General features: G+C 38.7%; 1 protein-coding gene across 38 annotated transcripts in view; it reads right to left on the bottom strand.

Moving 5' to 3' along the window:
* The window catches only part of RBFOX1 (RNA binding fox-1 homolog 1), a 1,132,467-nt gene that overhangs the window by 361,070 nt on the left and 744,647 nt on the right, over positions 1-26,750 (bottom strand). For all 38 annotated transcript variants that reach the window (XM_069030260.1, XM_069030257.1, XM_069030263.1 and 35 more), the window contains one exon: positions 3,849-3,890. In XM_069030260.1, coding sequence (XP_068886361.1) covers positions 3,849-3,890 — 42 coding nt within the window. The remainder of the gene's footprint in view (positions 1-3,848; positions 3,891-26,750) is intronic.

Here is a 26,750-nt window from a genome sequence, read left to right as displayed (position 1 = left end):
CAAATACTGAATGCAAAACTTCTGTCTTCTTGAAGATTAGAGCACTATAAAAATATAAAAGTTGATATTAAATATAAGATGATCGTTAGAGCCTGCCCTGCCAATATTTCAGACCAGAGAAGGAACTCTGGCTGCATATAATGCATCTTGTTAATAAGCACATGTGAAAGAAGCTGTTAATTAGAGCAACAACTGGGTCACTTAAAATTTCAGATCAAGGAAGCTAATCACACCATTTACCATTAGACCTCATTGGTATTCACAGGAACATTTATAAAGCCTCCTAACATTAGAGTTTAAAATTGTCCTCTGCCCACCTTGGAGAGCTCATCTGGTGTTGCTGCATCAGGACCAAAAGCATTAGCTTATATAGCACAACTCATGCCAGTACAGATACAGGAGTTCATTTTAAACAGCTACACTGAATGAATCATGCAAAATAATAAATTATGAGCTGAAGGTTGGGTAAAGCTCGGTAAGCTTTAAGTTAGCCTGTACATTTAAGTCATGTTCTTAGGCTATGATAAAAAAAATAACATCCCAAGTTCAAGTCAGACCAGCCAGGAAGGTTCAGTGGGAACAGCAGACAGACTTCTGAGGCTGCCACTGTCCTTATTTATAGCTGTAGGTACTCCAGCTAATTTCTACTTAGGGCTCGTATCCCAATTTTCTTCACAGCCTTAAATAACCTGAACCACACACATTTCAGTCTGTTTTTCAGACTGAAATGCAAGCAGAAAAGTGCTTTTAAATGATTTTGAGCAAGCTGTGAGTTCTGTGTCTTTACAGGTCATTTCTAATACATCAGAATGCCAACTACAAACAGCAACTCCTGAGCAGCAAGAGGCAGGAGAAGAGAGTCAGAGAAGAGGAGAGGGTGTGACTGCCCAAAAAGAGATTTATAAACCAGGAATGGGTAACACAAAACACAATGAAGGGGAGTAAAGAGTTTCATTATTTTCTTTGAAGGAAATACTGATGAAGCACAATGTGTGGAGGGAGGTGGGGAGAGGGATACTGATGAGTCAATTTGCCTTTAAAAACACACTGTCTTTTTTAGTACAACTCGATTTAAGTGACACCAGATCAGAAAGCAAAAAGACATTAACAGTAAACAATTAATATTCTAGGCAGCACGCTGTAATGAAAAATCACTGCCAAGAGGAAGTAAAACTTGAAAAATGGCATTGATGCTTTATTTTTTTTTTAAATCAAAGGAAAATTTACCGAAGTTAGGTTAGGTTATGTTTCCAAATGGAATAAAAAAGCCCCAACCAGCCTTGCTAGAGATAAAATTCCCATAATTTTCTGTATGATTTCTCATTTAAATAATTCAGGTAAAGACAGTGATTTCTAGCTGGGGACTGTACCAGGTTGGCAGGGCAAATAAGTTACACACTTGTGGTTGTTGTGAAGTCCAAACATTGAGTAGAAAAGGCTTAAAATGCAAAGGCTTCCTTAATTATTAGGATTATTATTCATTGTAAATATAATGTATAATGGCCAGAGGATCGAATATGGATGAGTTTCATCACTCTAAATGCTTTATTCCAGAACAGTGACGGTCTGCTTTGCTTTAAAATTTACAAAGCAGTGAAACAGATAAGAGGTGAGAAATGTCTGAATAAACTATTTTAGTCACACCTGGATATTTCTTTCTACAGCCACACAATGGCTAATTATTTATTTACAATATTATGCTTTTAAAAATCCTTTCTTCTGAAACTTTTTTATGACTCTTAGACTAAGGAATTACTAGGGAATCAAAAAAGGAGAGTAGCAGACATTTTCATCTTACACTTAGCAAGGAAGTGGGAGATAGTATCTTTTTTTCATTGTGTTATTAGATGATCTAATGACAATCTGATTTTAACTTGGTTTAAAAAACAATAGGATGTTGGCATTTTGTTGCTTTAATCCTGTTTCCTTGTTCTGTTTCAATTCTTTCAGATGGGATGAAGCACTATTACTTTCTTTTTATAAAGAGACTGCCTGACATCCTAATATTCATGGGAGGTCACAAACCCCAAAAGAAAATACTGCAGACCTGCAAAACCTAATCCAGCCAATGAAACATTTCTTTAACAGCACTGCTCAGTTAGGGAGCCAACCTAAAAGTGCCAGAATGGTCAAGCTACACCCTCGTAGTGTTCAAAGTGCAACAGGTCCACACAGGATATTTAAATTTCAGTGAGACCTTTTGACACAGCAGATAAGCTGTGAAAGCCATAGGAGATCCCTGCTACAGGCACAGAGCTTGCACTGGAAACTGTATTTTGTGTAACAGGAACATCACAGGAATTGTGGAAGCAAATGTACCTAAATTTAGAAGGTTACAGGCATGGTTTTGTCTTTAGATGTCAACGTTCTTCTATGACACAAAGGCATCCTAAGCACCGAGCTCACTGTTGAACATAAATGTGCAATACTGGAACAGAAAGATACATGAAAGTTTCACTGCACCACATTTTATCCACTACTTTGAAAAAGCATACCTATTTACTTGAAGAGAGAGCTGGTGGCCTCCTCACATTATATTTCAAAACAATGTTTGCCTTCATTCAAAGAAGAAAATAAAAACAAGAAAAAGAAATGAAAACTTTCTTTGTTCTCAAGGCATTGCTACCTCTTGAAAAGCTTGTCCTTCAGGTACTAGTGCAATATTTTAGCTTTGACAGCTGCTCTGTTGAGACATGACTACTGATAAAACAAAGCTTTGTCACTCCAGATCCAGTACAATGCGATGCAGTCACGTGTCAGAAGGAAAGAATTGAGGACAATATGTGATGCATTGTTCTTGCCTAACTTGTTTACCAAAACTCCCATTGCAAGTGTGGTGAGGACCAGCTGAAGCATCTAGATATGTTGATGAAGTTAATCTAATGAATGGCTGAATGGACAAGAGCACTGCACAATGTACTTTAACACAAGTTTATTCCTTATACTTGCAAGTCACGCAGGCGCTGCTGACGCTTAGCAAACAACAACAAAAAAACCAAAATGCTGCTTGTTCTATTTCCAACAGTATTTGTGTTTGTACAGAAACTTACCCTTCCTTCAGGCCTGCCTCTCCCTCTCTACTTGCATGTGGGATTTCAAGTGAATACTCATCATGTGGTATCAATGGTAGGTCTATTAAGCAACACTCAGATGACCAAAAAGCTTTTGGTTGGTTGGGTTTTTTTGGTTTTGCTTTTTTTCCTTTTAGTTAATGAAGGCTCTTATACTTTCCCAAACTAATACTAGAATCAATCAAGAAACATTGCAATGGAAAAGCATCTTCAGAGATCTGTAGCATTGAAAGGGAGCAGAGACTAAAAGCTGTTTAACACGGTCACTCTAATACAGGAAGGGGGGAAAACAAAAAGAGGGGTCAGCAGCCTGGGCTCAGGAACTCCATCTCCTTTACAGATTGTACACAACCAATACACACTAAAATCACCAGCTACCTCACAGCCCTGGCACTAGCTCCTCTCTGACAGCACACAGACTACAAAAACCCGAAGGATAACGTCTTCTTGTTCAAAACAAGCTCAGAGAGGAGGAATTCTGAGAAGCACAGAGTGACCTTTGGCACTGCTAAAGCTGCACGTGGTGCAGGGGAAGAGCTCTCTGAGTGCCACGGGTCCCATGAAGAGGCATTTACTGCCAAATCCCACCACATTACGGAAGAAAAACCTGGATCTACTGCAGCTCTTTGATACTGAGAGATGTACAATATTTACCAACAAGCAACAAATGAACTAAGTATGTTCTTCCTAAATTAAGTAATCCATCTGTCAATAGCACAGACTAGATTCTGCTTATGTTTTAAAGAAACAGAGCGTTTTGCAAATCATTGCACTTACCCTTAGCTGTTCTCTTTCACAACTCATCTGTTGTTTTGAACTCTACAAGGGGAAAAAAAGAAAAAAAAAAAAAGCCAAAATAACTTTGAAAGCATAACATTCTTGCCACAACAAGGCTGCTAAGTCTACCTATCTTACACATATAAATGTCAGAAATGCAGCCATTTATCTAAACACAATATTTTCCTGTGCATCCAGACAGAATCATTACTGCAAAATAATATTTTTTCTACTTATGTTTTAAATTTACAAAGGTCAAAACAAAATTAACACAAGAACCAACAACAAATTGGAAGTAGAAAAGAATCTCTTTTAGCTTTTAAACACCTCATTGGCAGTCCAGTTCAGAAAGAAGCTTTCCTCCTTTTGTGTTCTATCACGAGCCTGTTGTATTTGTGAATATCCCACTGCTTTCATACCGTGATATATTCACAGCACAGCTCAGGAATAAAGACACAGAAGTTTCAAACAAGTGATAAAACAACATTCCTATGAAAACTTCCAGTTTTCATCTGGTGTAAAAGTCGCTCTGAAGATGATTTGATTCCACAGCATTTTTTTTTTTCCCATACTGCTGTGTTTCTGCTATGCCAGAGTTACAAGAAACACTGTTCAGAGCATGAGAGCTGCTGCTGGGTGGGACCTCACTTCATTCCCTGCGACAGCAGACCCTGCCCGTGGCAGTGTCAGCACAACTTGGGATGTCCCAACTCTGCCAGAAGGAAGAGGCTCCTCCAGGAAGAGCTCTGGAAACAACAAAAGCCCTGAAACACCCAGTTCCCAGTCTGCTTTCCAGCTCCCTGATGTCTAACCCAGTCATGCACCAGGACCTCTGGAACCAAACTTTCAAAGCTTTGCTCACGAAGGCACTCGGGTGTTGATTTGTTCGCATGGAGAGAGGGTTTTCACGTCTGGCTGGGTTTTGTTTTGTTTTTTTAAAAATAATTTTAGAATAATTTTAGAATCATTAGGGAGCATAATTAGCCTTGAAAGTGTAATCACTGTCAGTTCTGTCATTAGTGTAGATGGCAAACAATCCATAAAACATGAAATCGGATGCAATGTTTCTGAGGATATCTTCAAAGGTTCGGAATGCACTTATCACTACTTCGTACCTAGAAACAGCTAAAACACCAACCAATCCCATTTGTACAAGATATTTTTACTCTGTAATGAAGATGAAAATGGGAACTTCGCAGTAAAAGTTGGGTTACTACAAACAAAATAAAACTGCCTGTTTTTCATCACAGAAAGAGCCCTAAAAAGTACATTACAGGCTTAACATTATACTTATATAGCAGAAGTTTTACAACAGAGGCCCTGTATGAAAATACAAACCTAACAGAAACAAATGCTCTTTGAAGTTCCTAGCAGGGAACAAAAAGTAAAGGAATTCAGCACAGGTGTAATTACAATTCCCCTAAGGAGTCAAATTAAGCACAGCTGAAGCAACTGTCACTTGCAGACTAATGATTCTGCTTTCCAAAGTTCATGACTTTACACCATTTATGAGTCATTTTAAGGTTATATTAGTCTGCATTGTAAGTGTGCTTGCATAAGTCTCAAGAGTTAATTTCAGATCTGAATTCCACATGAACCTCTTCACCTTGATTAAAAATAAATATAATAGAATATTTCAGTGGGAAGGGACCTAAAGTGATCATCGAGTGCAAGTTACAAGTGAGTTTGGGTTGTTTTGTTCTGGATCTTTTTTTATTATTGAGGTTTTCTGTGTAAGCCCCCACACTAGAGATTTTAACTTCTGGTGGTGGGATGGAGGGGGGAGTTTTGGAATGCAAGAAAAGTGAAATTTGTAAGATAACAAGCAAAAAAGTGTATCAAATACTTGTAGAGTGGAGCAAGAGTTGTAGTTATTGACTAATAAAGCAGATACTTAATTCTGTGTTTAGTTAGTAGCTATCTGCCACTGTAATTTGAAACATAAAATACCTAACATCTCAGACACCAGAAAAATTGTATTTAAGATGGAAAAGAAGTGTTTATAACAGTGGGAGAAAATAATAGAGAGGTAAAGAATGAATAAGAGGACTGCATCTAAGCATCCAACTGCTCCTCCATCTCTGGCAGCAAAAGGAACATAAGAAAAATATCAATTTACTTTAAAACAAACAGCTCTCATATGAATGTGAGAACACTATCTTAAAATATTTTTTGATTCAACCACCCCCATGACACTCTGGTTACTCTGAAAGGAAAAGAACAACAGGGGCAATGTGCAGGACACACCAATGGTGACAATTCCCTTGGTTCAAGGTGCAGCAAATGGTTGATTCCAAGCTGTGTTTTAGCTACAACAACAAAATCCATTTCAGAGCTGGCTTCCCTCAGAATGAACATCCACCTCCACAGCTCCCTCATCACCCTTCATACTAGGAGCTTTCCGGAAAAAAGCAGCAAGGCTTAGTGATAAGGCATTATTAGGATAAGATTAAAAGGAAAAAAATAAACAAACCAAATTTACCCTAATTAAAAAAAAAAAAAAAATCATAGTTTAAACACGGATGCCATCTGCCTGTCTGGCCCTCTATTTGTCAGTTCAAGTTTATTCAAATGCATCTGGGAAAGGCTCATTTGGACATGAGCAGCTCCCTGTGTGTTTCACCAGTGCCAAATTTGCTCTCTCATTATGTCTTTTTTGCTATCTGTGCCAGTTTAAGAGAAACATCCTGGCAGTACTGAGCACTTAAGGGAAAACATAAATAATGCATTTACAATATGTAAACCTGTACAGATAAATGAGAAAAACTGAAAGCCATAACATATTTAATTAATGATCAAGAGACCCTAGAAGCAAACCTTGTGCATATCCTGCAATTTTAAATACGTTGCTTCTCAATCCTAAATTTACTTTGTTATGGCTCTGGATTGAATCATACACAATTAACTATTTATTTATTTATTTTAGTTTAAGACTGGTCAGTTTGTTGATTGTCATTGTGTCAAGCTCTCACCTATTATGAGTTTATAGAAGAATGCCTAAAAGATTCATTCTCTTTAAAGGATTCCATCAAGGAAAAAAAAAATGAAAGAACTACAGGTTGCTTTATAGGACAGCAGTCTTAGAAGACACTTGTGCTGTCAGGCTCCATCGTTTTAAACCAAAAAAAGACCCTTTGGAAATACTGTGCAACCTGCTGGTGTCATTCCCCAGTGAGTTCAGGACTAGAATGGGGAAGTCTGTTTTGTTTTCTTTAAGTAACAGTAACAGGTGGGAGGCTGAATATCTGTTAAATGTATTTATCAGTTATCCACTCTTCACAGGGACACACAAGCCCTGGCTCTGAGGAAACTGGAAACCAAACAGAAAATGGGACCCATCTCTGCATGAATGGACAGACTGAGAGAGCAACAGCATTATTCCAGGTGTTAAGGAATACCAACACTCCACATGGGAAGTTTTTTTGTTGTTGTTGCCAAGTTTGTTAAATGTCATTTTAAATAAAAGGGCTTACGTGATTGAGAAAAGAGAACAATAGGATGGTAAGGAGGTTATTTATAGAAAGTACCTGCATAAATGTAAAAGAATATTTTTGGTGCAGTACAACATTCCCAAGTATTTGGTTTACATTTTCAGATTCAAAACCTTTTCAGGATTGAGGTTATTAGAAGTGGAGTGCAGTGGCTGAAAAATAACAGGTCTAGTGTCTTTTATCTTCTAGATATTGTGCCATAACTAAATATGTGTGGTAAATGAAAGGCCCCCTGATATTGCTGCCTTTCTTTTTCCACCTCAAAAGGGACAGTGCAAACATGATTACCAGAATTTCACCAATATCCCTGGTTTTATTATTACAGTCAGTATCTACACACAAACTGTGGAGCTTGAGAGCCAGGTCAGAAAAGCTGAGCAGTCACAGTGCCTTTACCAGAACCTACCTCCCCATTGGTGAGTGCTCATCATCTGATTGAGAAATTGTATTTCTCCTCATTCACACATAGATTAAACAGCTGCAGTCAAACCATAGATGATCCTTTCACAGTTGTAGCAGTTTCACCAGACACTTTGACACACTTTGAGACAGTCCATACCATTTCATGCTATCTGCAAAATCCATCTGTCAGCATTTTCTCTCATTAGACACTCATCTGACTGTAAAAGTCTTCTGTCAAAAATTAAATGCTTGGGTTTTTTCCTTGCCACGTTACACAAAAAGGCTGTGCAACACAAGGACACACACCATGCACTGCTGTATTGCATTTGGAAACAGTCACTTCCCCAGCATCTTTTTATTACTTATTAGTGTTCATTATCTCATTGCCCTGCAGAATTCAGAAGAAATGATACTCCAAGTTATTTAATATGTGGAGAGAGTGTGGGCTTGTACATAAATGTATAAATAATATTGTGTATTAATCTAAAACTGCTTCTCAGTATTACATGTGAAACCCCAAAACCCAAATGAAGAAACAACATCCATCCCAAGAGCTCACAATGCTGCGAACTAGAGCCCAAGGTGCTCAAACACAGAGGACTCATTAAAAATACCAGTAATTGCATAAATTTACAGGATGAATTGAACTGGAAATGGGGGTTTCAGAGCTTTTGGAAGTCACTTACAGCAACATCTAGAAGCTTTCAAACATAACATCAGTATTTCTTCCTCAAGGAGTAACTGGGATCGTCCTTGTCCTCTACAAGATGCCTAAATTTTCATGGGCATGTCTCCTGACAGCCCCTAAATGTCGAGGAAAGTCTAAGGAAGTGATAATGTGCTGAAAACCCATAGACTTCATGTTCCATTGTGTTTCTAGCACATAGGGGCACAGAATGTATATATCTATGCATATGCAAATTCTTTCCAGAACAGAGAGCTTCGGGTTTCTCTTGGCTAGGTATGTGTGTTGGCATGCACAGAATTTTAATTTCCTGGGGTTTTATTACCACCATCAGTTATTGTGCTCCAGCAGTGGCTGGAGGGACTGATTTATTCTCCAGTGCCCATGGCTGGGTGTTGTATATCGACTGGTGCTGCTGTCATAAATATATTTGGGTGAAGAACTGTCTCCAATTCCATGGGTAATATGAAGCAGAGTTAAGGTTTCAAGTGTCACATACAAGTGGGTTTATTTCTACTGGAAGAAACAGGCAATTATTATGGCCCATTGAGCTGAGATTAAGCATTTCCATCAAAAAAAGAAAAAAGAGCCTAGTGCTACAATCCTTGTAAAGCTGTAAATGCAAATGGGGACCATCTCATCATCCATAAAAAATAATCTATAGTTTTATAGGCTTTTCTCCCTCTCCTTTTCTTTTTGCCCTCAAATTAGCAACCTATTCCAAACAGAATCATTTTATTGAGACAAGGAGAAGTAGAAAATCTCCAAAAATAAAAGAGAAACACCTTTAAATATTTGTTTATATTAAATTAAAACAAATTAAAACAGTCTGTAGGCAATTATTTCCTTTTGCAACATGGCTCCTTTAACCAATTGAGAAAGCTTAAAGTCTAATTTTCACCTTTTCTTAGCTTCAGGATAAGATGTTTCTTCATCAAGATTTTCTATATTGCTTGAACAACACTGTTACCTGGAAAACACAGGGGTTTGGGAGTTTTCTTGTTTTGCTTTTATTGTTTTTTCTTTTTTTCTTTAATTTTCAATTTCTTTGTTTTTTAACAGCCTTAGCTGCATGCCCAAAGCATGCTGCATGCCACAAAGACAGCTATGTGACCAAATTTGCCTCTGGCTCCCTGAGTGTATTCAAGGAAACTTGTGGTGCTGCAGCATAGCCTGGAAGTTCTTCCTTTTCCAACATCCCTGTGAGTAAAGTCCCTGCAGGATGGCCCAAGAGCAGCCAGCACTGCAGCATTCCCCGTGCTCAGGTCAGTTCCCTGGTTTTGCAAACACAGTTTAGGAGCTGTGGGTCTTTGCTATGACCTTGTGAAAAGTATGGTGCAGAAAAGGACAGTGCTGGCTTGAATTTGGATCTACACACTCTGTGACCAACCCTTGGACACTAAGGCTCTGGAAATTACCTTACAGAGGATTTTAATATAAATTAGAAAAATGATCTCGAAGAAAATATCTTTTGCAGGTACCATTCCAGATAAACACTTGTGTGGGAAAGCCTCAGGATGAAATTCTGGATGTATGCTCTGCATGGAGCAATCCCATGAGAAACTTGATCTATAGTTAGTATTCAAACATAAACTCCTTTTATATATAAAGGACTAGCCATAGTGCATTTTATTTAATTTCCCTGCATAGCACAGAAAATACTATAAACAATAATCTGAAGGCAAAGGCAATGCACTACAAAGAATAAATGGACACTATGAAAAATGTAATTAAAAATACTGTGATGTTAAAACAGCAAGCAGTATAGAACTAAAGCACGTTATCTTACAACGTAAACAGGCCCAAACTAAGCCTGCCAAATTACATGTATTACCCTATCCAGTGCAGCACAAATAATTCTTGTTGCATAAGCATATTATTATTACAAGAATTTACTCTTGTAAAATCTTGTACCTTTGGGGAAGAGTTTTAGGTTTCTTTCCTTAAAGTCTCTATGCAGAAAAAAAAATTAAAATTGCAGATAATGGCATGAATACCAATTAGGTGATAAACTCCAAAGCTCATGTAAATATAGAACGAAGAAATTTGAGATACTAATTAGTATCTGAGTATCAGGTACTGCTGAATTCTGAGGGTCTGTATTACCCAAACAAGGCAATAAATCTGATGTGCTACATCATGAAGTAAAGATCATGGACAGAGATGACAACTAAAAACTGTAGGCCAAGAATATACAGTAAAATTAAAACAGGGTTATGTAAAAGCTCCACTTTACATAGATTTTTTTTTTTTTTCCTAGAAAATTACTACTAGCCTGTTAAGGTGGCAGTTATTCCAGCTGCAGGTAACGACTCAGAAAGACACTTCAAGGCAGAGGAGAGAACAGCAGCCTGACAATGAGGATATCACTGGAGACAGGCATGGATTTCCAGACAATTACCAAAGCCAGTTATGTTACAAATTGCTGCTATAGACACGGCCTGTGTGCTATCAGCAAACATCTGCAGGCCTACTTGCTGTGCTTGTGTGCTGATAAAAGTAAGTCAAGTTCATTCAGCCACCGATGCTTGACAAATTACAAAAAACCCAAAACACAGCTTTTATCTGGCAGATCCACATTATTGGCTGGAGAGGTCATTACAGGAGGAACTGGTCTGAGAAACCAGATATTGCCAGGTCAGCAAGAAGCCAACAAACTGGCAGATATCCAGACTTTCATTTGTCCCCTTCCTCAGATGCCCTTTTTCCAATCAAAACATTAATCTTCAGAGTGTCCTAAAGAGAAAGGATCTGTGTGTGCATCGGTATATTTATATGTGTAAAATAGTTTACTTTATATGAAATTATCCAAAGCATACTAAATAGTCATTCTGCAGTATTGACCTCATAGATCAATCATCAGTAAATTGATCTGCATAACTTATTTTATTCATCTACAGGTGAAAAAAAGAAAAACCTCAGAATATTTAATATTAATAACTATTTCTACTCTAGGATTGTTTTTAAACTGATTGATAATTAACAGCATCCTATTATAGAGTAATTTAGTTGGTTAATCAAGCTATTGATTTTTTTTCTTTTGTTTTTGGTTTGGGTTTTGTTTCTTTATAGACACAGATACAGACATATACTTTATATACATACTCTTGTCAGTAAAATTTAAATGCAAAAAAGAGGTGAAGACCATGAAGTACAATAAAATAACAGTCTGTATTCATGTCTCACTCATCCTAAAACTTGACGTTTTGGTAGATAACTTCATTACTTATGAAACATATACATGCTGCTTATCTTTAGCTCTCAGGAGAGAATTTCAAGGATGTGAATACAAGATGAAAATTGGTCATTAGTATCACACACGTTTTCAATAGGATGGTAGGGGTAATTTAGGCATTAATGACACTGAGATACCTTTCTGTGTTGCACTGGAAATGCACTGCTAGTGTCTGTGTTTGCACACAAATCACAAATCCAAACACAAGAGTTTTACCCTTTGCCACACTTATCAGGGGCTTTTTTGCTATCAATCTTTTGAGAGAAGCAGGGGTTGCCTTTGCTGCACTAATTTATCAACTTCTGGACTCTGCAGGTGAGATTATTTCCCAAAAGCACAGCAAGACATATAGGAATTATGCTGTCATGAAGTTTAGAGAGAGAACTTCACACCCTATGTGTGATGCTCAGTAAATACACCCAAAATCAGGAGTGTGTCTTCTTTTGATTTTTAATCAATTAATGAATTAGTCCCAGAGGGAAAATCATGTATGTCCCCCCTGCCCTGGGGCTGTTCTTACCCTCACAGCACGAGCCCGACCTGGCTCTGCATCAGGGTTCACTCGTCCTCTCCATCACACCACTCCTCTGGCCATTTCTGTAAGTGCAAGAAGCTTGAATCAGCAGAAAGAGCAGGCAGGAATTTAATGAGCTCTAGGACCAAACCTGCCATAAGGAACTACTTACATAGTTTTTTACAACTCTGATAATGTTCCTCAGTGGAACTGTAGGCTGTACGGGCAGGCAGAATGTTTGGCTCTCAGAGCCACAAACCAATCACTTTGGAAAGCTGTTGGTACTCACTTGTACCCCATGTAAAAAACCTGGTTTGGTTCTGATTTGTACTGTAAATCTTACTTCCCAAAGGCAGCACTTTGCCCTTGCTTACAGCAACAGAATTGCAGAGGAAGTCTACTGAAATGAGTAGCTTAGGTTTTGTGATTTAAAGAAGAGTAAAAGTCTTCTGGCAGTCATCTGAAGAATAAATCGTGTTCCTTGCATTTACAAAATTGCTCATAGATTCCCTGCGTCTCAGAGTATTCCAGAGATGTGGCAAAACAGCACAAATGCTTCTGGTGCACCCAAGGATCATTATCTAATAACTTGCAAGAGTTTTCCAGGTTGATGATATCAGTAAGAAATCACAGATTTCATTTTGGACTAGATGACCTTTAAAGATCCCTTACAACCCAGTGTATTCTATGACTCTAAATAAGCACTGTAAGCAAAACCAGTAAAGCACAGCCAATGCTGTTTGAGCAGTGAAACTCACAGATACCATTTCTCTTGTCCAGTAGTGCTGCACCAGGGCCAAGTGTGAGCACACGTGAGCAAGCCTGTCCCTGACTGTGTCCCACATGAGAACTGCAGAGGTATGGTTCACACCTTCTTTACTTACAGCCACACACAGAGCTGAAGTAACTCTGCATTCCCTCGCTCAACTAAGGAACTGCACCCTTGAAGGAATTGTATTCTGAATAGTCAAAATTCTTTTCCTTGCCGGGGAGATGTACCTTTCAGACCTTGGAATTGTTTAACTGACCTCCCCACTTGCCCATGGCTACCAAGTGAAAAAACTCACAACAAAGCCAAAGTTTCTTGAAGTCTGCAGCACTGGTATCCTGAAAGTGTTTTATTCTGCACAACAGCCACAGCCAATAACTACACAGGGAAGGAAGGGCAGAGTACCTTAATCTCCTCTCCTAAACAGCTTAACTAACTATAGAAGATGCAGTGCCTCGCATTCAATAACTACTCAGTGCTTTGACTTGTTCCAGGAACACATTACAGAGACTGTCAATAAACTTTAATTAGCAATATATTTTTAGTGGCAGTGCTACAGCTTGCTGCAATGAAACATTTCTCCCAAGAATTCTCCCAAGAAAACTTGACACTTAATAATGAAAGACATTTAGAGATTGTCATATAACAGCATCCATTAGGGCACTGTATTCTTCTCACTCAGAAGTGGTAAGGTTACCTTGAACAAGTAAGTCTCATTTGAAATATTCTTTACTTTTCTGTTAAGAAAATGAACAATCATTGGCAAAAATCAGGTGCAGCTGACAAAGTTAAACACTTTCTTTCACCTTTTAATGAGACCACAGCAATGGCCTTACTGTCCTAAAAATAGCAAAGTAGAGGGAAACATTTAAAACTTGTGTATGTGCATGCACCTGCATGCAGAGCCAGGCTCATTTTGCAAACGAAATGTCACGTTCTTCAATGACCTCGACGATAACAAGCTTGAAATTGCAGCTTCAAAACTCTATTGTGTCTATACCTTTTGAAATAATTGCAATGGCAAATTGCATGCCATCCTCCTGCATGAAAGTGCTGCTCCCAACACCTCTAAAAAACTTTGTGATGAGCTATGATGAGGTGAAGTAAACTGGGACCTGAAACCCTGTCCCTTGAGAAGGCAGAAATCTTTTACTATATAAACAAGAAAGATCTAAATATCATCTCTTTTTGCAATAAATATAACCTCTTTTCTTCTTCACATAACTGTATATATCTTCCCTTTTCCGCCACACCTTAGCCCACATGGAAAGTCATCAAGGACAAAGAATTCCATCTACAAGCTTTCTCACTTTCATCTATAGCTCTACAGACAATAGAGATGGGGGGGGGGGGGGAAGAAGCATCTCTTCTACATCCACGTATGTCTGTGTGTTCCCATTACAGGAGGGCATAAACCAAACCACAATATTAATGACTCATTTCAACATCCCATAATATACAGGATCAATATAATAACTGCACACACCATTCAAAAGGAACATTGCACCTTGGTTTGCATGCAGGTAACACTGCCAGTGTGGTGGCCCAGCCTGTGTGTTCAATACACCACAGCTGTAGCCTCGAGCAAGGTGTCATTTACTCACTGTTTTCCACTCATTTCATTCCCCACGTTTGTAACAATCCTGTGCTGCTTTTACACCTGAATTTCTAGAACTTCCTACACTAAACGTTGCAATGAGATAAATGTGCAACACTACAGAAAGTATTTTGACCTGCACATTATTTCTTTTTGTCCTCTCTCCTCCTCCCACAAATGTTTTATTAACATACACGAAGAAGCAAAGCGAAGCCAAACTCCAACAGGAATAAGCAAAGTACCAGCAGAAATAATTTGGAGCTCCTCAAAGCTCTGATGTAGGTGGCCCTCGGGGAGAACTGAGAACAGGAGAATTGCAAAGAGCAGGACCAGTGCTGTGATGCTCTGTGTGGTCATTCAGATTAATCACAATCTGATTCAGTGGACCCAAGATCCAAACAAACTCATTATTTTTAAGCAAGGGAGCCTTCAGGTGTGCCACATTTTTGAGCCTGGGATTAGTTTATGAGATAAAACGATTTTTAGTGCTATGATGCAGAAGCCATTCTAGTCTGCTAACTACCTGAAACACCGAGATCAATTTTGAGAGTAAAACATCAATTACCTCACTTACTGAGACAGGATAAGCAGCAATTAAAAGGGTAGGAAATGCTGCTCTGCATGAGGTTACTTGTCTGGTTTTTCAGTATATCACAGCAATTGTTTTGATTTCTAATTGTGTCTAGAGACTGGAATTCAGGCCTTTTACACCTCAGTATGCATATTCTGAGACAAGGGTACCTCATTACCGAGATAAAAATTCCTGATGTGTCTCAAACAGGCACACACAATTACAAACAACAATTAATTTCCATTGCGAAAAGATTCTTTTGCTTAAGAATGATGACCTGGGCTCAGCTACACTGTAACACCCGTCCTAGACAAATTAGTCTAAACTATGGCAGGTCTGGTATTTAACACCCATAACATTAGGAAATAAATCCTGCAGGAACTAAGCACCTCTGGAGAAAACGCAGCCTTTGCCTGCTTTTGCCTGGCACCAAGGTCTCTGAACCAGGAAAGTTTAGGAAGGCCATGGGATAGTCCTGAAAGCCTGGAAACAAGGAGCAAGTGTCCAACAGGAGGGAAGGAGCTGCTGTTTCCTAACACCAAGCAGCACTGACAAACTGGCCACAGGTCACAAGCAGCACCAACTTCCCAAAGATCCAGAGACAACAAAATCTTAAGTTACAAAACAGGCAGCTTAAAAGGCATCATTACATACACCTAGAGCTGGTTACAACCCTCTGATAGAGACATTTGTTCTTCAGATTTGCCAGATCAACAACAATGGGAAGTTCTGCAGGGAGTGCTCTGCTCAGTAACACCCCAACAGTTTCTGTAAACTCATTCCCTCTCCTTCAGCTGCTGAGATGCTGCTGTGATGGGTTTTTTAGGGAGCTGAACCTTCCAAGCAACCCAGGCACCTGACTCAGGTTCCCAGAACCTGCAGCTGCTGACTGCCAATGGGCAGAGGGAGAGCTGGAGACCCCAAGTCACAGCGATTCAGTGGCTCTCGAGCATCCACACGGCAAAGGTCTTTATTTATAGCTCCACTTTTAAAACTGTAATTAAAAAAAATTACTTCCATTCTAAATAAAGACAAAAAGTCTTCATTCTAAATAAAGACAAAAACATCTTCTAAAACATCAGATTTTCCACAAAATTGGATATTTTTCCCCCATTTCATTTTTTTTCCTTTTCCCAAGTCTGAGCTCTCACTGTACCTCTGTCTGATTGTTGAAGAAGATAAAGCCCTCTTGTAAAAACGGGAAACCTCCTTCTAGACTCCAACCTTGGCAAGTGTGCAGCAGTGTGACAGGTTACAGATGCAGACTGGCAAGAGAGCCACACTTCTCACTCAGTGCACGCTGCCTGTGCTAGTCAGGGGCAATAATTCATTGCAATGACTGCACAGCACTCTTTACTAAATAAAGCCAGACTTTAAATACATCATGGAGATGTCTTGTTGTTGTTTTGTTGTTTTTTTCCCCCCAAAGCCTTTCATTTGAGATTCCTGAAACACTGTAACTCATATGTGTACATTTAGCAACCTGGGACTCATAGCACTGCAAAGAAGGGGAAAAAACCACCAAGCAGCTTTCACCTGCCCAAGTCTGATAGATATCAATCATGAAAACTCTTTTTACCTGAAGGGAATAAAAAAATACCTTGATCTCATGAAAACAACGATTTGTGAGCATCTATTAAAGAGATTTTTTCATTTCCTGCATATTTTATAGTGGCTCTCAGTGCTGCTCAATTCCTAGAGCTGAATCTCCTGAGTAAGCAGTATTTGACCATATCTTACAGTGTGTGTGTGTGTGTGGTTTGCATTCTAAGGCTGGGGCCAACATTGATTTTATTTCCTCTTAGTATTTTATAGTTATTAGACTGCAACAAATTTTTCCTAAGTCAAGTATGGATTTAAATATGGAAGCCAAGATGGAAAGGTACTGCATCTGTACTATGCCATAAATTTAGTATATTTGTGATTTTTTTTTTTTTTTTTTTTTTTAGATTTTATTTTTACTGTTAAAGTTACAGGGGAAATAACTGTGTGCCTAGTTTATGTACCAGCTCCTCTGGAAAGCCAAGGGAGACTTTGAAACACTGGAAAGAGCCATGTACTGCTGGTCTAGCCTTGCCTTGCACCTCACCAGCTTCTTTACAAAGAACAGTGTTGCCACCATCTGTCTTTAGGAGAAAAGAAACTGAAAACACACACACAAAAAAAAAACAAAACCCAAAACCAAACCAAACAAAACTGCAAAACCAAACATAACAAGAAAGAAAGAAAAAAAGGGAAAATATTCTGTCTCAAAGCAAGTCAATAGCATAAGCAAAATGTGGGATGGGAGTGTGGGAAGGGAATGATATCCAAGTCCATAGGCATTATAATAGAAAATGGATTGAGTGAAACACAAAATAAAGCAAGGAAGGAGTTTGTCTGCATTTTAAATAGCTTTGCTATCATTATCTAAATATCCATCGCCATGAGAAATAAGACAAAGTTGCCATTTCACAGGGAGAGTACAGAAGGAAGACAAGTCATTTTTGGTTTTACTTGATAGTTATGAACTAATTATATAAGAAATATGTTTATAATCACTTCTTTTTGAGAAGAAAATAAGTTCAGCAGCTATCTAGGTATTAGAAAAAAAAATCTTAAAGGTTTCAGACATTCTTCTTGCACATGTCATGTTCCAGCTTCAGTAATGTGGAATGCCTTGGGCCCAGAGAACAAGAGAAGGAATATTCTTCATTACCAGGTTATATAAAAGCCCTCTCTGATGTCTGGAATTATTTTCTAAAAATGAAAAAGAATACTGCAGACCATTTTCACTGCATTTTACTCCTTGTAGTGCTCAATAACCAAGTTTCAAAACCCATTTTTCCTCTGTGTTCAGAGGCAAAAGAGGAACATATGAATAGTGACTGCCAGACAGGTGAGAAATTCCCCTTCCTGCTGAGCCTTGGTAGTCAGCTCTTACCAAGCTGAACAACCCCACACTGGATCAGGATAGCACAGATTAAATCTTCCTAAAAGCAGTAAATATTCTCCTGGATGAACTGCTGGCACCCTGTCACTTCCAACAAGAACTAAACTGGTATTAGGTGGAATATCAAGCGCCGTGTTTCAGTGGAGCTGGAGTCAATTTAAGCCTAATACCAAGAGCTTGAAGCTTTGTCTTCCCTCCCCTAATGAGCACTCTCAGCTTGTCCATTACAGAGCAGCCAGTCCCTCCTCAGTGCACTCAGAGAGCTGCACTCCTGGTGCACCAAACCCACAGCAGCTCCCACCATTCCCTCCCACGCTCCAGCAGCCCCCATCTGCGTGGGTCAGCTGAGAAATGCCACGTGCACACCTTCAGTTAGATGGAAAAAAGAGCACGGAACACTTCAGATATTAATGCATCATTGCTGACAAGCTTGACACGATTCCCCAGTATTTACAGGTTTCAAAAAGCTGATATTCTTCCCCTGTGACTGCCAGTAAAATAGAACCACATGTATGTTGTAATACAGTATTATCATGCATAATACCAGTGGAAAAAGATATCTTAACCATCTATGTTTAGGTCTAAGGGCATCCCACAATACAAATAAATAGTACAAAACCCCCACAAATACATACCAGAGTGTACTGAGCTTAAGAATCAGAGCTTGTTTCAACATGAGAGCAATTCTGCTGTTAAATACCAAAAAAAGTTGGACCACAAGTCAACAACCTTCCCAATGGTACCCAGCTGTACCTGCCACTTGGTCTCAGCTGTAAAAGAAACAAGCAGGATGTCAGCAGAACTGAAGATCATTATGATGACTTTTATTGCTCTGGAAATATTAAAAAAAAAAAAAACAAAAAGAAAAAAAAAAGCCAACCCTTTCTTTTTTACCTTACAAGAGTCTGTATTTAAGAGACAAATGTGGCAAATCATAGGAGGGGAAAAAAGAAGGAACATTCTGCTTTCCTTTAATATCTAGATCATGCTAATTGATCCCAGTAGAGTCCCTCATTGCCAGACTACTGCAATTAGCTCACCGATTTCTGTATTTGTATGATCCTGCTTCTGCTAATTACAGATGAAACAATCCTTTGGAGGAGGTTAAAATTCCCCTCTCTTTTCCTGGGGAAAAGCATTAACACCTTTTCAAGCACTTGCAAGTTTGTAAGACCTTCCAGGGTCACCATCTGCGTTATAAGTTTTATTTCAAGAGCACAACACAGAAATTAGCAGAGGCATTGATACCGTGCAAGGCAAGCAGAGGCAGCAGCACCTTGTCACTGCAGTTCCATGGAAAAACCATTTTCCCATGGAAGAAGTATGGTTCTTCACCTGCCCAGTTCTACTGGCCATGCACCAGGTTTTAGCTATATGTGAAAAATGAGAAATTAAAAAATAAAATAAACAAATAAATAAAAATAAATAAATATTTGAAAATAAGTTTAAAAAAAATTAAATTTAAAAAATAATTTTAAAAGTGTATGGCAGAGGCCTTAAGACACTTCACTGCAGGTACCACAAACACTCACTGAATCCCAGAATGGTTTGGGGTGGAAGGGACCTCAAAGATCATCCAGTTCCACTTGCTGCCATAGTCAGGGACACCTTCCACCATCCCAGGTTGCCCCATCCAACCTGGCTTTGGACACTTTCAGGGATGAGACAGCCACAGATGCTCTGGGCAACCTGTGCCAGAGCCCCACCACCCCCACAGGGAACAATTTCTTCCTAAAATCTAACCTAGCTCTGCCCTCTGACTGTTTTAAGCCATTCCTGCTTGTCCTGTCCCTGTTCAGGAATGGCCTGTGAGGATTTGTACACACCTAGTAAAGGATGTTAAACTGCTGACAGCCAAGTGAAGCAATTACATAAGTTCCTCTGTTATGAAGATACTGTGTTGTAACTTCACAGATGACTGGGGGCATCTAAGAACTTGAGAGAAAAAAAAAAAAAAGCATAAAAAAGCCATTGCTGGAGTCAGTTTGTTTCAACCAATGCCTTCAGGATATCCATTACTGCTACTTCAGTCTGAACAAAGTGTCTTCATTTTCCATAATACTGAGGTGTTTTGCCTTTTTGTCTCAAATAACCACAGTAATCTCAAAGAGAGGAGGGAAAGTATCGGAACTCTTTCACTTAGACTTTACAGAATTATTCATAGCAGCTTGCAAATCTACTGGGATTATTCAAAACTTGAAAAGAAACCCAATATTTCTATCCTAATATTGCAAGTACAGCTCTCCAGCAATTATAAAACACACTGCTCAGTACTTTCTTTAACATAGGCTGGCTTGAAATTAATTGTTCTGGAAAGAAGTAAGTAGATCTCATTTACTGCTGGAACATAACTTGAATACAGTTTTCATGTATTAAAATTATTCCCTAGTGGCCAAAAGAAATGAACAAAGTCTCGGGGAAGGCGAGGGTTTGTTCCACAGCAATTAGCTACCATCACAGAGTCTGAACTCGCCTCCTCTTTATTATTACTCTGATGATGGGAGGTGTAAAGTGAACTGTTAACATTTCACACAATCAAAAATAGGTTTCAAAAATACACACTGTACCAGGCCATTCCTCACAGAAAGAGATGCTATTAACACCCAGGATGGTGGTATTGCATTCACAACTTGGTCAACTTATAGTTTGGTTATACTGCAGTATTTTTAAAGGAAAAACCTCGAAGAGCATGAATTCTGTTTTCTACTTGCAAAGAAACAGAAAGATACAGTCTTTGCTGCCAGCTCGCTTAAGCAGCCTGAAAACCATTTCAGGACTTATTGATCGCTTATTAATCTAGTATTTAATTAAATTTTTCTATTGAAAACAAATGCTTTGGAATACTTAGAACCCTTAGGATAAATTATCTCCTCAATTTCATCCCTGCATTCGCTTTGTAACCATGGAAGGAGTCTTATTTCTTCTGTCCCTTTAGTCCCCAAAGGTATAATCAGCATTAAGGAAGAAGAAAAAAAGCCCCATACAAACACTGGCTGATAGTTTCCCAAAAACACTAAGAAAATTACACCAAACTAAAAGGGAAACAGAAGATGTGAGCTGCAGCCTTGAAGTGCTGGCTTTCCTACAGCAGGGCATTCAGCAAAGATGGCTGAACAATTCCTTCTCATACGTGCCCAGCTGGATGCTCCAGAATCAAAGCTGCTTCAGCAAGGCATGCAGAGCTCCTAATCTGTCATAACAGTTGTTACCAGCACACTTTAAGAGGAATGGGAAAAAGAGGAAAAGAGGAATTTTGTTTGCTTGCTATTTGCTTAAATAATTGTCCCCAAGCTTCTCTGCCTCAACAACTTCTTCAAAGGAGAAAAGCCCAGCAAGAGTAGCAGCGATTTTGTCATTAAAAACTCCCTGGATTTGTACATAGAAATAGAGCCAGGTTCCATTGAAGAGTTTCAAGACCTATGGTGTGTCAACATGCATCTGAAAAGTGGAAAATTTCTAGAGTTGAAACATAAAAATCCCCAGCCAGAACTGGAATTAAAGCAGGCAATGACTTCCAGGAGGCAAAGCAGAATGATCCACAGATGGGTTTAGGTGCTTCCTCAGTGGTGAGGGAGCCATCCATTTCCCCTCTGTGATTGCTCAAAGCCACAGAAACAGCAGCCCGTGGACACCCTGAATGTTGAGCAGCTCCAAGATCAGTCATTCATCCCCCCAACAAAAATAAACAATTGAGAAATATTGCTGACAAGGGATAAGGGGAAAAAAACAGTCATAGCTCCTCTGCAGCTCCAAGTGGTCCTTTCCAAGCACAGCAGAAAAAGAACCCAGGGCCCCAGGGAGAGGCAGGAGAGCAGGACACACCTTCCTTGAACAGCCACTGCCAAGGGGTTCCTGCATGGACCCTGCAGCCTCCTGACATCCTCCACACAAAGCTGGGTCTTAAAAAGTCAAGCCAACAGCAAAGTCAGGTCAAAATGACAATGAGCAGGTTTACAGAGATAAATGTCATGATAAAAATTAAGTATCAGTATTAAAGTAATAGTAGAAAATTCAATAGTTCAATAAGAACAGGAAGACTTAGTCCTTAATGTGACCAATGCTACATTTTGAGAGGATTCAGGCTGTTTTTATAATAAGTAGATGACCACAACCCTAACTGTAGCCACAGGTCTGGCTGAACTTCTATTACTAAAAACCTTCTCTTCCTCCAATCGACACCTAACACTGAGCAGACTGAAATTAGTAACCACAGGCAAACATTGGCAAAAATTAACTAAATTTGAATTCTCCAAGGGCCTGTTAGAAGTATTATTTTTCCCACCAGGTCTTTAGGCCTTTCTAAACTCCAACTAATTTTCAGCCCAGGTTGCTGGTGGCTCACAACTCTGCTACAGCCCTTACTCCTCATGGCCAACAGCGGGAGGCCAGTGACCAATGTTCAAACATCCACAGTTCACTTGCACACATCTTAATATTCATAGTTTGCTTTGATTAAAATACACAGCTTTGCATTAATTTAAGGATTACCTTTTACAACCCGGCCAAGTCGCAGTGTTTGAGTGCCACTTAACGTGGTGTTTAATCAGGGAAACGACTGCGGCACTGCCCGATTAGGCTGCCTCCACTGCTGCCTGCTCCATTTTTCCCCATAATTGCAGGATATACTTTATTGTGACAGGGGCCCGAGCAGTGGAATTCCAATATGCTATCCATCAGCTTCTCCATTATTGGATTAGCTGGATGTGGCATCATTACCGCTGCACTTTCATGCCTATCATTGATCGCGGCGTTCCTTCTATTTCACAATTAATGCAAGTCAGCTGGATTGATCAATCTTCTGATGAGTTTGAGCCACAGTCAATATATTCTTATGGCTCTGTGCTACTGATCTGTATGTTTTATAGCTGTGCCTAAGGATTTGTCATTCTGGCTACACATTTTCTTGGTTTTTTTGTTTGTTTTTTTTTTTTCTTCAGATACTTCTGCTCCCACCTTGCTGCCTAAACCACAAAGTGTTTATGAATGACTCACGTCATATGAAAAAAGAGAGGGGGCAAGAAAGTAACTAAATTCATCACTGAAAAGAATTTTCTTGTAAAAAATTAAATAAATCCCACTCTTGGGTTGGCTCGGTAACAGCCAGTCTGAAAGCTGAACGTTGCACTTGAAAACACTGAGCTTCCAAAGAACTGCAGAGATTTCCTATGACTGAGAGTATTTTCATTGCTTGCTTAGACTGACAGCAGGTTTGTGAAACATGGAAATATGTCAACAACTTGATTGTTAATATTTTTCTAACATGGTGATAGCTCTAATCATTTTTCAAACCTTACTCTTCTTTCAGAGGGTAAAGAAGTGTGCAGGAAAATCTCTCTTCACAGTGAGAGGGAGAAAGAAATGATGAGGCATTAGGAGAAACAGTGAACCACAATATTTGCTTAACACCACTCTTCTGTTACCCTGTGTCACAAATATTGCTATCCATATTTGAAATTTTTCTTTACAGAGGAGAATAGAGTTACTGTCATTTTCTAATAAAACACAGACTATACACAAAAGGGCAATAATGTACTTCTGAATACTCCTTGTAAATGTGTCTTTTCTCTGCCTGCTACAGAATGTAGCCAGATCAATGTCTATACTTTTTAATGTGCATAAAAATAATGTGATTTTGAAAAAAACAAACAACACAAAAACCAAAACAAAAAATCACCAAACACAAACCAAACTAAACCAACCTGAAACTTGAAAGAGCAATGTTAATGCTGGTTCACTATTATAGTTCCATTTCCATTCAACTACATCCCAGCCTGATCTCCATTATAAGAAGCCTCAATTAACAAAGGACACCAAATTTAAATATAAGAAAATGAATTGAAAGTAGGACAAAGAGTGAAGAATGTTAATGAATACATTCAAATTAGAGTTTGGACTTTCTGGACTGGTTTGCACACACAATGCCCTCATTAAATGAAGAATAATTGCTTTTTTTCGTCACTCTTTCTCATCTGGTTGCCAAAGCCAGGACTAGTGAGAACTACAGGGTATTAGCAGTGACAATTACACTGCTTTTCTGACAGTGAAACCACATTTTTAAATACCTTGTTTTGTCTTGAGGAATCTAAATTTATGGATAAAAAGCCACTTATAACTGAAATCTTTTTAGAGTTTCTTCCAATTCAAAAAGCAAAACAACCCCTGAACCGTTTTTTTCTGTAAGCCCTGAAAATACCATCAACAAAAGAAGAAAAAGAACCACACTGTCTGACAGGTGGAAATGCTCTGTTAAATACAAAATGAGTTTTATTCAAAGCAGGTAATGTGTTCCCTTAAACATCCTGCATTTGAAGAGAGCAGGCATTTCAGATTATCCATACATAATTCAGTCCCACTGAAAGGGCTCTACCTAAACAATTTTCCATTACATTCCTAGAAAATTTGGAATATAAAAGACAGAAGTTGTGCCTCAAACAGGGATAATATAATACAACATCAAGCTGTTACAGAGCTTTCAAAAGCACTTTGAAAACCAAGGAGCAATCCTTTCCCATCAGTGCCAGGCAGACAAGGATCACTGCTGCAATCACCGGTTTTCTCCATCAGGAATAACACGAACTAAGAAACATGCCAAATCATTTGAAGTCTCTTTAAGTCTTAAATAAGTTCATGAATCTATATTTAGGCTGCCTACATATATGGCCTGGATTTAGAAATGCAAAGCACAGCAAATCTCAGCAAATCACTGTACCTAAAAGCCCTCACATCCTTCAAGAATCAGGCCATTATATTTAGATGCCTAATTACGGGTGCAAGATTTGAACAAACTTAGCCTAGAGAATTTTAGCCTAGATAAGTTCATGTTACATCACAAAGGTTTTGAAGTTGCTTTGAGATATGATACACCATGGCAGAGAGCTCATATTCATGTAAAAGTGAAAAAAAAAACCCACCTGATAATTATATTACTGTTTAAAGTGTTGGGTGCTTATGAGGGGAAAAAAACCAAACCCCAAACTATTTTATTTCTATTGAAAAGACTACAATATTTATAGCTGCAAAAGGAAACAAATTAATACTCTATTTAATCCTATTACCTGGAGATTTACATTAAGCACAAAAACTTTTCTGTTTCAGGAAAGTTAGCAATGAGGTATCAAATAAAGACAACCCTAAAAATAAAGTAGTAATTATGCTGAGTGTGCAAATAATTTTTAGTATCTCATACATTTTGGGTTTTATTTTACATCACACTATATTTCAAAAGATATTGGAGAGCAATCCCAAATTTTGGAAGTAGAAGATTAATAATGAATTTTTAAATTATAACTACAAGTCCACTCTTAGAGGAAAACATGCTAAATTTTTTGGGTATTTTCAAGAGGGAATCAGCTGCTTTCTTTTTTCTACAGTCACCAAATGGCTCAGTCTGCAGGGCAAAACAGATACTAAAATGTTTTGGTTCTGACATTGGTGAAGCCTATTGGAGTCTCGTCAGACTTTTAAACAGAATCTTCTGCTTTTCTGAACTAATTTCCTTTCTAAGAAATGATGGCTACACTTTGCCCTATTGGTACTGCAGAGATCCCTCCAGGTTTGCTTCCACAGAAAACCTCAACTTGACACAACTCTGTGTGAGCACAAGGGGAGGCTGAGCCCACTGCCTCACCCAGACACACAGATCTCTCGGGGTCAGGGGGCTTTAAAAACAGAGCAGGAACACAAACCTTGTGTGTCTTTCTCTGGTGCCACCTGTATTTTTGTGGATCACTCATGCAAACGTATTTATGTTTTCATGGACATAACAGGGAAAGAAACCCCACCCAGAACACTAAATTTTTAACTTTGCTGTGATTTACCATGTTTGGGATGCATTTGCCCAGTTAACCTCACTGCAGTCTTTGCAGTAAACCAAGGAAGGGCATCAGGAATTTAGATGGATGTGAATTCAAAGTAATTTCCAGGAAAACGCTGCATGGCTATACCAACTAAAATTTCATCCTCAATTACTCTATCTGCAAAACCCCAAACATTTCAGATAGCCACAAATCCTTATTTGTCTTCTACAGTAAAACGAATGAAACAGATATTTTTGCTTTCAAATTTTTTATGGACATCACAGAAAAAGAACACTACAGGCATTATATACAAAAGAAACAATCCCCTCCTTGGGCCTAATCTTGTGGATTTTTAGTTGTTGCATAGGCAAAAGGCATGGTCAGAATGCACACACAGGCAGGCAGCGAGGCACAGGCAGTTTAGGTAGCAGGATACACACACTCACCTTCTGCTTCCACCTCCTCAAATAAACGTTCATTACTTTTTCAAAGGAAATGACAAGTAATTTATGAGGTAATACACATAAATGCTCCAAGCACGAGAAAACACAGCTTTCAAATAATGCAAAGAAACTTATGTCTCTGAGGACTTTAAAGGTATTGCCAAGTTCTCTGGTGCAGAGGTATAGTATAAATACTATAAAATGCAGTAGAAAGTGTTAAGCAACACATACTTCCTGCTGAATTATAGATGTAATCAAAATGAGCAAATACACAACATCATTCTTCACCATGCTTGTCTTCCTAGAGAATTTAAGCTGAAGCTCCAGCTTTTGTGTTCCCTGGGTTTTATGCCCTCTCCATTGTTTACCTAAGAGATTCTGAGTTTCATAACGTGTCATAGCACATCATAAAAAAGGTATAAACCTGGACATTTCTCTTGAAAGTCATATATCAAGTTTCCACCAAC

This window comes from Aphelocoma coerulescens, chromosome 14 (assembly GCF_041296385.1).
Source record: "Aphelocoma coerulescens isolate FSJ_1873_10779 chromosome 14, UR_Acoe_1.0, whole genome shotgun sequence".
Classification (NCBI taxonomy): Eukaryota; Metazoa; Chordata; class Aves; order Passeriformes; family Corvidae; genus Aphelocoma; species Aphelocoma coerulescens.
Note: the sequence above shows the minus strand (reverse complement) of the source record. Positions and strands in the feature narration are given on the sequence as shown.